Source organism: Salmo salar, chromosome ssa09, assembly GCF_905237065.1.
Source record: "Salmo salar chromosome ssa09, Ssal_v3.1, whole genome shotgun sequence".
Classification (NCBI taxonomy): Eukaryota; Metazoa; Chordata; class Actinopteri; order Salmoniformes; family Salmonidae; genus Salmo; species Salmo salar.
The window spans coordinates 154274785-154289784 of record NC_059450.1 but is presented as its reverse complement, the minus strand read 5'-3'; the positions used below and the strand labels follow the sequence as shown (position 1 = coordinate 154289784).

General features: G+C 46.3%; 1 protein-coding gene across 4 annotated transcripts in view; it reads right to left on the bottom strand.

Annotated features, from left to right (window-relative positions):
* Positions 1-15000, bottom strand: part of LOC106613316 (protein CASP) — a 179852-nt gene that overhangs the window by 65050 nt on the left and 99802 nt on the right. For all 4 annotated transcript variants that reach the window (XM_045724853.1, XM_045724854.1, XM_045724855.1 and 1 more), the window contains 4 exons: positions 10773-10961; positions 10083-10141; positions 4246-4291; positions 3401-3497 (listed from right to left, as the gene is read on the bottom strand). In XM_045724853.1, the coding sequence (XP_045580809.1) occupies positions 3401-3497; positions 4246-4291; positions 10083-10141; positions 10773-10961 (391 nt within the window). The remainder of the gene's footprint in view (positions 1-3400; positions 3498-4245; positions 4292-10082; positions 10142-10772; positions 10962-15000) is intronic.

Here is a 15000-nt window from a genome sequence, read left to right as displayed (position 1 = left end):
CAGGTGATTTGTACAGGAACCTCCCATTATAAACTGAATATGTTGCCAGGTGATTTGTTCAGGAACCTCCCATTATAAACTGATTATGTTGCCAGGTGATTTGTACAGGAACCTCCCATTATAAACTGATTATGTTGCCAGGTGATTTGTACAGGAACCTCCCATTATAAACTGATTATGTTGCCAGGTGATTTGTACAGGAACCTCCCATTATAAACTGATTATGTTGCCAGGTGATTTGTTCAGGAACCTCTGAATATCACAAAAGCTAACATTATCTCTGGTATGCAAGATGTAGTGCAGCTATCTTTAACATGAAGAGATAACGTCCCCTCTACGGTAACATCCCCTCTTTACCGTAACATCCCCTCTTTACCGTAACATCCCCCCTCTACCGTAACATCCCCCCTCTACCGTAGCATCCCCTCTACGGTAACATCCCCCCTTTACGGTAACATCCCCTCTTTACGGTAACATCCCCTCTTTACGGTAACATCCCCTCTTTACGGTAACATCCCCTCTTTACCGTAACATACCCCTTTACCGTAACATCCCCTCTTTACGGTAACATCCCCTCTTTACGGTAACATCCCCTCTTTACGGTAACATCCCCTCTACGGTAACATCCCCTCTTTACCGTAACATCCCCTCTTTACCGTAACATCCCCTCTTTACCGTAACATCCCCTCTTTACCGTAACATCCCCTCTTTACCGTAACATCCCCTCTTTACCGTAACATCCCCTCTACGGTAACATCCCCTCTTTACCGTAACATCCCCTCTTTACCGTAACATCCCCTCTTTACCGTAACATCCCCTCTTTACCGTAACATCCCCTCTTTACCGTAACATCCCCTCTTTACCGTAACATCCCTTCTTTACCGTAACATCCCCTCTTTACGGTAACATCCCTTCTTTACCGTAACATCCCCTCTTTACGGTAACATCCCCTTTACTTGAATGGTGTCAGCACTGAACATGGAAGCCATCATGCCCACTTCAACACATATAAATATGTCCTCCTTCAGTATATTTAATCCTGACAACATGTCAGTTGAAGCAGCAGCAGGAACCTAAATCTAGTCTGAATTAGAGGAGAAGCAGTGCAGCTCCAGTAAAAAGCCTTGCTGGTGTTAGTAGTGCAGTTTGCTACAGTGGGAAGATTTGTTTTTAAGTGCACTGAAACACGTGTGGTAATATCTATGACATGTAGACATTTAATGTGCTTCAGTTTTTATTCAATCCACATTGTATGACTGGTTACCTTCTTGCTGTTGTTTTTCTAGTGATACTATCATTAGAGTATTCAGCCAGAAGAAATCATTCTGAATATTAGCTAAGATTTTAAATGAAAGTTAAAAGAAGAACAGTCTTCCAGACAAGAATCGGTTCCATCCACTAAACCCACCTGATTCTGGTGCTGTCCCGAGCCAGTCCAATCCAACTCCAGGTCAAAACATTAAACACATCCCCATCCCCCAGAGCAAACCAGCAAAACGTTTGGATTATGTGACTATTTATCTGTACAGAACTTTCTAGAGTACGTCTAGACCCGTGCCTGACTTGGGTCTCACAGGAACTGAGTCCGGGCACCTCTTATAGAATATAATCTGGAAAATATTCTAGAGTTCCAGCACCTTAATACAAACAGTACAGGGACCCTATATAAACACTGGTACCCATATCAAACACTGGTCTATATAAACACTGGTACCCATATCAAACACTGGTCTATATAAACACTGGTACCCATATCAAACACTGGTCTATATAAACACTGGTCTATATAAACACTGGTCTATATAAACACTGGTACCCATATCAAACACTGGTCTATATAAACACTGGTACCCATATCAAACACTGGTCTATATAAACACTGGTCTATATAAACACTGGTCTATATAAACACTGGTCTATATAAACACTGGTCTATATAAACACCGGTACCCATATCAAACACTGGTCTATATAAACACTGGTCTATATAAACACTGGTCTATATAAACACTGGTCTATATAAACACTGGTCTATATAAACACTGGTCTATATAAACACTGGTCTATATAAACACTGGTACCCATATCAAACACTGGTCTATATAAACACTGGTCTATATAAACAGTGGTCTATATAAACAGTGGTCTATATAAACACTGGTCTATATAAACACTGGTCTATATAAACACTGGTCTATATAAACACGGGTACCCATATCAAACACTGGTCTATATAAACACTGGTCTATATAAACACTGGTCTATATAAACACCGGTACCCATATCAAACACTGGTCTATATAAACACTGGTCTATATAAACACTGGTCTATATAAACACCGGTCTATATAAACACCGGTCTATATAAACACCGGTACCCATATCGAACACTGGTCTATATAAACACCGGTCTATATAAACACTGGTCTATATAAACACCGGTACCCATATCAAACACTGGTCTATATAAACACTGGTCTATATAAACACTGGTCTATATAAACACCGGTACCCATATCAAACACTGGTCTATATAAACACTGGTCTATATAAACACTGGTCTATATAAACACTGGTCTATATAAACACTGGTCTATATAAACACTGGTCTATATAAACACTGGTCTATATAAACACTGGTACCCATATCAAACACTGGTCTATATAAACACTGGTCTATATAAACACTGGTCTATATAAACACTGGTCTATATAAACACTGGTCTATATAAACACTGGTCTATATAAACACTGGTACCCATATCAAACACTGGTCTATATAAACAGTGGTCTATATAAACAGTGGTCTATATAAACACTGGTCTATATAAACACTGGTCTATATAAACACTGGTCTATATAAACACTGGTCTATATAAACACTGGTCTATATAAACACTGGTCTATATAAACACTGGTACCCATATCAAACACTGGTCTATATAAACACTGGTCTATATAAACACTGGTCTATATAAACACTGGTCTATATAAACACTGGTCTATATAAACACTGGTCTATATAAACACCGGTACCCATATCAAACACTGGTCTATATAAACACTGGTCTATATAAACACTGGTCTATATAAACACTGGTCTATATAAACACTGGTACCCATATCAAACACTGGTCTATATAAACACCGGTACCCAAATCGAACACTGGTCTATACTCAATGCTGTGTGTGTTAGTAACCACTTTAGGTCCCAGGCTGTAAGCTCCAGACCCCTAACCCCCAAGGCCCCTAACCCCCAGACCCCCAACACCAAGGCCCCTAACCCCCAAGGCCCCTAACCCCCAAGGCCCCTAACCCCCAAGGCCCCTAACCCCCAAGGCCCCTAACCCCCAAGGCCCCTAACCCCCAGGCCCCTAACCCCCAAGGCAGACTGACTCACCGCTCAGCTCAGTGTTTGCGATGCGCAGAGAGGAACTCTCAGACTGCAGACTGTGGTTCTTCTCCAACAACAACACTTCTAGGGGTTTAGACATGACCTGAGAGAGAGAGAGAGAGAGGGGGGGTATGAGAGAGGGGGGGAGGTTAGAGTGAGAGGGGGATGAGAGAGGGGGGAGGTTACAGAGAGAGAGAGAGAGAGAGAGAGAGAGAGAGAGAGAGAGAGAGAGAGAGAGAGAGAGAGAGAGAGAGAGAGAGAGAGAGGTTACAGAGAGAGAGAGAGAGAGAGAGAGAGAGAGAGAGAGAGAGAGAGAGAGGGGTGAGAGAGGGGGGATGAGAGAGGGTGGGGGGTGGATGAGAGAGGGTGGGGGGTGGATGAGAGAGGGTGGGGGGTGGATGAGAGAGGGGGATGAGAGAGGGGGGAGGTTACAGAGAGAGAGAGAGAGAGAGAGAGAGGGGATGAGAGAGAGAGAGAGGGGGATGAGAGAGGGGGTGAGGTAACAGAGAGAGAGAGAGAGAGAGAGAGAGAGAGAGAGAGAGAGAGAGGGTGGGGGGATGAGAGAGGGGGGGAGGTTAGAGAGAGAGAGAGAGAGAGAGAGAGAGGGGGATGAGAGAGAGAGAGAGGGGGATGAGAGAGGGGGTGAGGTAACAGAGAGAGAGAGAGAGAGGGTGGGGGATGAGAGAGGGGGGAGGTTAGAGAGAGAGAGAGAGAGAGAGAGAGAGAGAGAGAGAGAGAGAGAGAGAGGGGGGTGAGGTTGTGAGATAAAGGAGAACAGTTATACACATCAGCAGTATTTACAGAAGTCTGTCTGTCTCTATGCAGAGGAAGAGGAGGAGGTTTCTCTGTACCTGCACTGAGCTGTCTGATGGGCCAAACTCCATAGACTTGAGGATGCTGTGGAGATAGAGACAGAGAGGGAGAGAGTTGGCACATTAAAGCAACATTTTACCCACGTAATCCAACGGTTTTGTTGTTTTCAGTAATCCATAGTAGACACAGACAGCGTTTGAAATGCGATTTTGTGTGAATGAGTCTAGATATCTAGCTTGGAATGTCCTGATCCGCCTGGGCAGGGCCTGAACGTCGCGGTGCCTGGGCAGGGCCTGAACGTCGCGGTGCCTGGGCAGGGCCTGAACGTCGCGGTGCCTGGGCAGGGCCTGACCGTCGCGGTGCCTGGGCAGGGCCTGAACGTCGCGGTGCCTGGGCAGGGCCTGAACGTCGCGGTGCCTGGGCAGGGCCTGACCGTCGCGGTGCCTGGGCAGGGCCTGAACGTCGCGGTGCCTGGGCAGGGCCTGAACGTCGCGGTGCCTGGGCAGGGCCTGAACGTCGCGGTGCCTGGGCAGGGCCTGACCGTCGCGGTGCCTGGGCAGGGCCTGAACGTCGCGGGTGCCTGGGCAGGGCCTGAACGTCGCGGTGCCTGGGCAGGGCCTGAACGTCGCGGTGCCTGGGCAGGGCCTGAACGTCGCGGTGCCTGGGCAGGGCCTGAACGTCGCGGTGCCTGGGCAGGGCCTGAACGTCGCGGTGCCTGGGCAGGGCCTGAACGTCGCGGTGCCTGGGCAGGGCCTGACCGTCGCGGTGCCTGGGCAGGGCCTGAACGTCGCGGTGCCTGGGCAGGGCCTGAACGTCGCGGTGCCTGGGCAGGGCCTGAACGTCGCGGTGCCTGGGCAGGGCCTGAACGTCGCGGGTGCCTGGGCAGGGCCTGACCGTCGCGGTGCCTGGGCAGGGCCTGAACGTCGCGGTGCCTGGGCAGGGCCTGACCGTCGCGGTGCCTGGGCAGGGCCTGAACGTCGCGGTGCCTGGGCAGGGCCTGAACGTCGCGGTGCCTGGGCAGGGCCTGACCGTCGCGGTGCCTGGGCAGGGCCTGAACGTCGCGGTGCCTGGGCAGGGCCTGAACGTCGCGGTGCCTGGGCAGGCCCTGAACGTCGCGGTGCCTGGGCAGGGCCTGAACGTCGCGGTGCCTGGGCAGGGCCTGAACGTCGCGGTGCCTGGGCAGGGCCTGAACGTCGCGGTGCCTGGGCAGGGCCTGAACGTCGCGGTGCCTGGGCAGGGCCTGAACGTCGCGGTGCCTGGGCAGGGCCTGAACGTCGCGGTGCCTGGGCAGGGCCTGAACGTCGCGGTGCCTGGGCAGGGCCTGACCGTCGCGGTGCCTGGGCAGGGCCTGACCGTCGCGGTGCCTGGGCAGGGCCTGAACGTCGCGGTGCCTGGGCAGGGCCTGAACGTCGCGGTTGCCTGGGCAGGGCCTGAACGTCGCGGTGCCTGGGCAGGGCCTGACCGTCGCGGTGCCTGGGCAGGGCCTGAACGTCGCGGTGCCTGGGCAGGGCCTGAACGTCGCGGTGCCTGGGCAGGGCCTGAACGTCGCGGTGCCTGGGCAGGGCCTGACCGTCGCGGTGCCTGGGCAGGGCCTGAACGTCGCGGTGCCTGGGCAGGGCCTGAACGTCGCGGCCTGAACGTCTGGGAAGGAGGAGTCAGCATGATGCTGTCTGGGAAGGAGTCAGCATGATGCTGTCTGGGAAGGAGTCAGCATGATGCTGTCTGGGAAGGAGTCAGCATGATGCTGTTTGGGAAGGAGTCAGCGTGATGCTGTCTGGGAAGGAGTCGTCAGCGTGATGCTGTCTGGGAAGGAGTCGTCAGCGTGATGCTGTCTGGGAAGAAGGAGTCAGCATGATGCTGTCTGGGAAGGAGTCGTCAGCGTGATGCTGTCTGGGAAGGAGTCGTCAGCGTGATGCTGTCTGGGAAGGAGTCAGCATGATGCTGTCTGGGAAGGAGTCAGCATGATGCTGTCTGGGAAGGAGTCGTCAGCATGATGCTGTCTGGGAAGGAGTCGTCAGCGTGATGCTGTCAGGGAAGGAGTCGTCAGCGTGATGCTGTCTGGGAAGGAGTCAGCATGATGCTGTCTGGGAAGGAGGAGTCAGCATGATGCTGTCTGGGAAGGAGGAGTCAGCATGATGCTGTCTGGGAAGGAGTCAGCATGATGCTGTCTGGGAAGGAGGAGTCAGCATGATGCTGTCTGGGAAGGAGGAGTCAGCATGATGCTGTCTGGGAAGGAGGAGTCAGCATGATGCTGTCTGGGAAGGAGGAGTCAGCATGATGCTGTCTGGGAAGGAGGAGTCAGCATGATGCTGTCTGGGAAGAAGGAGTCAGCATGATGCTGTCTGGGAAGGAGGAGTCAGCATGATGCTGTCTGGGAAGGAGGAGTCAGCATGATGCTGTCTGGGAAGGAGTCAGCATGATGCTGTCTGGGAAGAAGGAGTCAGCATGATGCTGTCTGGGAAGAAGGAGTCAGCATGATGCTGTCTGGGAAGAAGGAGTCAGCATGATGCTGTCTGGGAAGGAGGAGTCAGCATGATGCTGTCTGGGAAGGAGGAGTCAGCATGATGCTGTCTGGGAAGGAGGAGTCAGCATGATGCTGTCTGGGAAGGAGGAGTCAGCATGATGCTGTCTGGGAAGAAGGAGTCAGCATGATGCTGTCTGGGAAGAAGGAGTCAGCATGATGCTGTCTGGGAAGGAGGAGTCAGCATGATGCTGTCTGGGAAGGAGTCAGCATGATGCTGTCTGGGAAGGAGGAGTCAGCATGATGCTGTCTGGGAAGGAGGAGTCAGCATGATGCTGTCTGGGAAGGAGGAGTCAGCATGATGCTGTCTGGGAAGGAGGAGTCAGCATGATGCTGTCTGGGAAGAAGGAGTCAGCATGATGCTGTCTGGGAAGAAGGAGTCAGCATGATGCTGTCTGGGAAGGAGGAGTCAGCATGATGCTGTCTGGGAAGGAGTCAGCATGATGCTGTCTGGGAAGGAGGAGTCAGCATGATGCTGTCTGGGAAGGAGGAGTCAGCATGATGCTGTCTGGGAAGGAGTCAGCATGATGCTGTCTGGGAAGGAGTCAGCATGATGCTGTCTGGGAAGGAGGAGTCAGCATGATGCTGTCTGGGAAGGAGGAGTCAGCATGATGCTGTCTGGGAAGGAGTCAGCATGATGCTGTCTGGGAAGGAGTCAGCATGATGCTGTCTGGGAAGAAGGAGTCAGCATGATGCTGTCTGGGAAGGAGGAGTCAGCATGATGCTGTCTGGGAAGGAGGAGTCAGCATGATGCTGTCTGGGAAGGAGGAGTCAGCATGATGCTGTCTGGGAAGGAGGAGTCAGCATGATGCTGTCTGGGAAGAAGGAGTCAGCATGATGCTGTCTGGGAAGAAGGAGTCAGCATGATGCTGTCTGGGAAGGAGGAGTCAGCATGATGCTGTCTGGGAAGGAGGAGTCAGCATGATGCTGTCTGGGAAGGAGGAGTCAGCATGATGCTGTCTGGGGAAGGAGTCAGCATGATGCTGTCTGGGAAGAAGGAGTCAGCATGATGCTGTCTGGGAAGGAGGAGTCAGCATGATGCTGTCTGGGAAGGAGGAGTCAGCATGATGCTGTCTGGGAAGGAGGAGTCAGCATGATGCTGTCTGGGAAGGAGTCAGCATGATGCTGTCTGGGAAGGAGGAGTCAGCATGATGCTGTCTGGGAAGGAGGAGTCAGCATGATGCTGTCTGGGAAGGAGTCAGCATGATGCTGTCTGGGAAGGAGTCAGCATGATGCTGTCTGGGAAGGAGTCAGCATGATGCTGTCTGGGAAGGAGGAGTCAGCATGATGCTGTCTGGGAAGGAGTCAGCATGATGCTGTCTGGGAAGGAGGAGTCAGCATGATGCTGTCTGGGAAGGAGGAGTCAGCATGATGCTGTCTGGGAAGGAGGAGTCAGCATGATGCTGTCTGGGAAGGAGGAGTCAGCATGATGCTGTCTGGGAAGGAGTCAGCATGATGCTGTCTGGGAAGGAGTCAGCATGATGCTGTCTGGGAAGGAGTCAGCATGATGCTGTCTGGGAATCACTGGCCTAGAAGTGAAAGTCTAGCATGGTGACGTCCTATGCAACTATTGGACAGACGGGGTGTTTCTATAGGAACGATGAAACCGTACGTTGACGGGGTGTTTCTTTAGGAACGATGACACGGTACGTTGACGGGGTGTTTCTATAGGAACGATGACACGGTACGTTGACGGGGTGTTTCTTTAGGAACGATGACACGGTACGTTGACGGGGTGTTTCTATAGGAACGATGAAACCGTACGTTGACGGGGTGTTTCTATAGGAACGATGAAACCTATAGGGAGGAGGTCAGACACCTGGCAGTGTGCTGCTAGTTCAACAACCTCTCCCTCAACGTGAGCAAGACAAAGGAGCTGATCGTGGACCACAGGAAAAGGAGGACCGAATGGGCCTCCATTAACATCGATGGGGTTGTAGTGGAGCAGGTTGAGAGTTTCAAGTTCCTTGGTTTCCACATCACCAACAAACTATTATGGTCCAAACACACCAAGACAGTCGTGAAGAGGGTCAATGACTGTGATAGGATAAAACCGAGGATGGCTCAACAACATTGTCATTTTTCCACAATACTAACCTAATTAACACAGTGAAAAAAAGGAAGCCGGTACAGAATAGAAATATTCCAAAACATGTATCCTGTTTGCAACGAGGCACTAAAGTACAACTGCAAAAAAATGTGGCAAAGCAATTAGCTTTTTGTCCTGAATACAAAGTGTTATATTTGGGGTAAATCCAATACAACATATTACTGAGTATCACTCTCCATATTTTCTAGGATAGTGGTGTCTGCATCATGTTATGGGTATGCTTGTAATCGTTAAGGACTGGGGAGTTTTTCAGGATAAAAAAATAAACAGAATGGAGCTAAGCACAGGGTAAATTCTAGAGGAAAACCTGGTTCAGTCTGCTTTCCACCAGACTCTGGGAGATTAATTCACCTTTCAGCAGGACAATAACCTAAAACACAAGGCCATATCTATACTAGAGTTGCTTACCAAGAAGACAGTGAATGTTCCTGAGTGGCCGGGTTACAGTTTAGACTTAAATCTACTTGAAAATCTACGGCAAGACCTGAAAATGTTTTCACTTTGTCATTACGGAATATTGTGTCTAGATGGAAGAGAAAAAATATCTAATCCATTTAGAATTCAAGCTGTAACAACAAAATGTGGAATAAGTCAAGGGGTATGAATACTTTCTGAAGGCACTGTATGTTATTTTTTATTTATTTAACTTTGATTTCACTAGGCAAGTCAGTTAAGACCAAATTCTTATTTCCAATGACGGCCTACACCGGCCAAACCCGGACGACACTGGGCCAATAATGCGCCGCCCTACGGGACTCCCAATCACGACCGGTTGTGATACAGCCTGGATTCGAACCAGGTTGTCTGTAGTGACGCCTCTAGCGCTGAGAGGCAGTGTGTCGGACCGCTGTGCCACTCAGAAGTCATGAGAGGGGTATACTACAAAGCAGGATCAATGAGTTAGCCAGCTACTGAAACTTTGATAAGCAACCAGAAAGTACTATTGATTACTATTGATACTATAAAGCTAAACTGAGATGTGTTTTTGGTTGTTGAGTCCATTTGACCATGCCCATTTCATCGTGTTTTGTAGTATACCCTTTTAGTTGATTATCTTTACAAATAAAGGATCCATTAAAAACACACACACGCAGAAACACATTAATAAACACACAGTATTGAGTTATAGATCAGAGGCCAAGAGGACATACTTCCCTTCAAAACATTGTTAGAGAACCGCAGAAACACTAACTAAATGAGGTCATTTTTAGCCAGTATTCAGGGTACAACATACACACACTCACCTCAGCTCTTTCTTCACCTCCTCATAGTCAGCCTGTTCCTGCAGCTTTTCCTCCAGTTGCTATAGAGAAGAGAGAGGGGGAGAGAGGAGAGGAGAGGATGAGAGCAGAGGATATGGGTGGAGAGGAGTGGAGAGGATGAGAGCAGAGGATATGGGTGGAGAGGAGTGGAGAGGATGAGAGCAGAGGATATGGGTGGAGAGGAGTGGAGAGCAGAGGATATGGGTGGAGAGGAGAGGAGAGCAGAGGATATGGGTGGAGAGGAGAGGAGAGGATGAGAGCAGAGGATATGGGTGGAGAGGAGTGGAGAGGATGAGAGCAGAGGATATGGGTGGAGAGGAGTGGAGAGCAGAGGATATGGGTGGAGAGGAGTGGGGAGGATGAGAGCAGAGGATATGGGTGGAGAGGAGTGGAGAGCAGAGGATATGGGTGGAGCGAGAGAGGGAGGAGAGGAGAGGAGAGAGAGGATGAGGGTGGAGAGGGGATGAGAGCAGAGGGAGGGAGGGGAGGAGAGCAGAGAGAGGGAGGAGATAACATGAATGACAGTATAATGACAATCAACTTTTACATACACGTGTGAGGATGTGAGCAGGTGTGTGTGTGTGTGTGTGTGTGTGTGTGTGTGTGTGTGTGTGTGTGTGTGTGTGTGTGTGTGTGTAGAGAGAGAGAGGTGTGAGGGTCTATATAGTCTACCTTGAGGGTGGCAGTCTTGGTGCTAAGCTGTATTTGCAGCTGTGTGAGCTGCGTGCTGGAGCTCTCTCTGAGTTTAGACAGGCTGGCCTGCAGTCTCTGAACGTCTTCCACCAGCTGAACCATCTCCCTGTCCTTGGCCCCCAGCTCTGCCTCCAGACTGGAGCGGGACACCGCCTCCACCGCCTGATCCTATAGGTCAACACAGACATCAATACAGCAATCTACCAATCACAACAGTCTGCTCATAGGTCAACACAGACATCAATACAGTAATCTACCAATCACAACAGTCTGCTCATAGGTCAATACATACATCAATACATTAATCAACCAACTAATCAATACATTAATCTATTAAATCACAACAGTCTGCTCATAGGTCAATACATACATCAATACATTAATCAACCAACTAATCAATACAGTAATCTATTAAATCACAACAGTCTGCTCATAGGTCAATACATACATCAATACATTAATCAACCAACTAATCAATACAGTAATCTATTAAATCACAACAGTCTGCTCATAGGTCAATACATACATCAATACATTAATCAACCAACTAATCAATACATTAATCTATTAAATCACAACAGTCTGCTCATAGGTCAATACATACATCAATACATTAATCAACCAACTAATCAATACAGTAATCTATTAAATCACAACAGTCTGCTCATAGGTCAATACATACATCAATACATTAATCAACCAACTAATCAATACAGTAATCTATTAAATCACAACAGTCTGCTCATAGGTCAATACATACATCAATACATTAATCAACCAACTAATCAATACAGTAATCTATTAAATCACAACAGTCTGCTCATAGGTCAATACATACATCAATACATTAATCAACCAACTAATCAATACATTAATCTATTAAATCACAACAGTCTGCTCATAGGTCAATACAGACATCAATACATTAATCTATTAAATCACAACAGTCTGCTCATAGGTCAATACATACATCAATACATTAATCAACCAACTAATCAATACATTAATCTATTAAATCACAACAGTCTGCTCATAGGTCAATACATACATCAATACATTAATCAACCAACTAATCAATACATTAATCTATTAAATCACAACAGTCTGCTCATAGGTCAATACAGACATCAATACATTAATCTATTAAATCACAACAGTCTGCTCATAGGTCAATACATACATCAATACATTAATCAACCAACTAATCAATACATTAATCTATTAAATCACAACAGTCTGCTCATAGGTCAATACATACATCAATACATTAATCAACCAACTAATCAATACACAACATACATATTAATGCTCCTATAAGTTCATGTATAAATAAATCAATCAACAACAACAAAATGGATCAATCAATCAATCAATCAATCAATCACTATAGCCTGCTCTAGGTCAGTCACTCAATCAATCAATCAATCAATCAATCAATCAATCAATCAATCCATCACTATAGCCTGCTCTAGGTCAGTCACTCAATCAATCAATCAATCCATCACTATAGCCTGCTCTAGGTCAGTCACTCAATCAATCAATCAATCAATCCATCACTCTAGCCTGCTCTAGGTCAGTCACTCAATCAATCAATCAATCAATCAATCAATCAATCAATCAATCAATCAATCAATCACTATAGCCTGCTCTAGGTCAGTCAGTCACTCAATCAATCAATCAATCAATCAATCAATCAATCCATCACTATAGCCTGCTCTAGGTCAGTCACTCAATCAATCAATCAATCAATCAATCAATCAATCAATCAATCAATCAATCAATCAATCAATCAATCAGCCAACCAATTCTGTGAGGTATAGTATCCTAATGCATCTGTTACTCGGACTGGAGACACAAGGGGAGAAAATCAATCAGCCAACCAATCCATCACTATAGCCTGCTCTAGGTCAATACATACATCAATCAATCAATCAATCCATCACTATAGCCTGCTCTAGGTCAATACATACATCAATCAATCAATCAATCCATCACTATAGCCTGCTCTAGGTCAATACATACATCAATCAATCAATCAATCCATCACTATAGCCTGCTCTAGGTCAATACATACATCAATCAATCAATCAATCCATCACTATAGCCTGCTCTAGGTCAATACATACATCAATCAATCAATCAATCCATCACTATAGCCTGCTCTAGGTCAATACATACATCAATCAATCAACCAATCCATCACTATAGACTGCTCTAGGTCAATACATACATCAATCAATCAATCAATCAATCCATCACTATAGCCTGCTCTAGGTCAATACATACATCAATCAATCAATCAATCAATCCATCACTATAGCCTGCTCTAGGTCAATACATACATCAATCAATCAATCAATCCATCACTATAGCCTGCTCTAGGTCAATACATACATCAATCAATCAATCAATCCATCACTATAGCCTGCTCTAGGTCAATACATACATCAATCAATCAATCAATCCATCACTATAGCCTGCTCTAGGTCAATACATACATCAATCAATCAACCAATCCATCACTATAGCCTGCTCTAGGTCAATACATACATCAATCAATCAATCAATCCATCACTATAGCCTGCTCTAGGTCAATACATACATCAATCAATCAATCAATCCATCACTATAGCCTGCTCTAGGTCAATACATACATCAATCAATCAATCAATCCATCACTATAGCCTGCTCTAGGTCAATACATACATCAATCAATTAATCAATCCATCACTATAGCCTGCTCTAGGTCAATACATACATCAATCAATCAATCAATCCATCACTATAGCCTGCTCTAGGTCAATACATACATCAATCAATCAATCAATCCATCACTATAGCCTGCTCTAGGTCAATACATACATCAATCAATCAATCAATCCATCACTATAGCCTGCTCTAGGTCAATACATACATCAATCAATCAATCAATCAATCCATCACTATAGCCTGCTCTAGGTCAATACATACATCAATCAATCAATCAATCCATCACTATAGCCTGCTCTAGGTCAATACATACATCAATCAATCAATCAATCCATCACTATAGCCTGCTCTAGGTCAATACATACATCAATCAATCAATCAATCCATCACTATAGCCTGCTCTAGGTCAATACATACATCAATCAATCAATCAATCCATCACTATAGCCTGCTCTAGGTCAATACATACATCAATCAATCAATCAATCCATCACTATAGCCTGCTCTAGGTCAATACATACATACATCAATCAATCAATCAATCCATCACTATAGCCTGCTCTAGGTCAATACATACATCAATCAATCAATCAATCAATCAGCCAACCAATCCATCACTATAGCCTGCTCTAGGTCAATACATACATCAATCAATCAATCAATCCATCACTATAGCCTGCTCTAGGTCAATACATACATCAATCAATCAATCAATCAGCCAACCAATCCATCACTATAGCCTGCTCTAGGTCAATACATACATCAATCAATCAATCAATCCATCACTATAGCCTGCTCTAGGTCAATACATACATCAATCAATCAATCAATCAATCCATCACTATAGCCTGCTCTAGGTCAATACATACATCAATCAATCAATCCATCACTATAGCCTGCTCTAGGTCAATACATACATCAATCAATCAATCAATCAATCCATCACTATAGCCTGCTCTAGGTCAATACATACATCAATCAATCAATCAATCCATCACTATAGCCTGCTCTAGGTCAATACATACATCAATCAATCAATCAATCCATCACTATAGCCTGCTCTAGGTCAATACATACATCAATCAATCAATCAATCCATCACTATAGCCTGCTCTAGGTCAATACATACATACATCAATCAATCAATCAATCCATCACTATAGCCTGCTCTAGGTCAATACATACATCAATCAATCAATCAGCCAACCAATCCATCACTATAGCCTGCTCTAGGTCAATACATACATCAATCAATCAATCAATCCATCACTATAGCCTGCTCTAGGTCAATACATACATCAATCAATCAATCAATCAGCCAACCAATCCATCACTATAGCCTGCTCTAGGTCAATACATACATCAATCAATCAATCAATCCATCACTATAGCCTGCTCTAGGTCAATACATACATCAATCAATCAATTAATCAGCCAACCAATCCATCACTATAGCCTGCTCTAGGTCAATACATACATCAATCAATCAATCAATCCA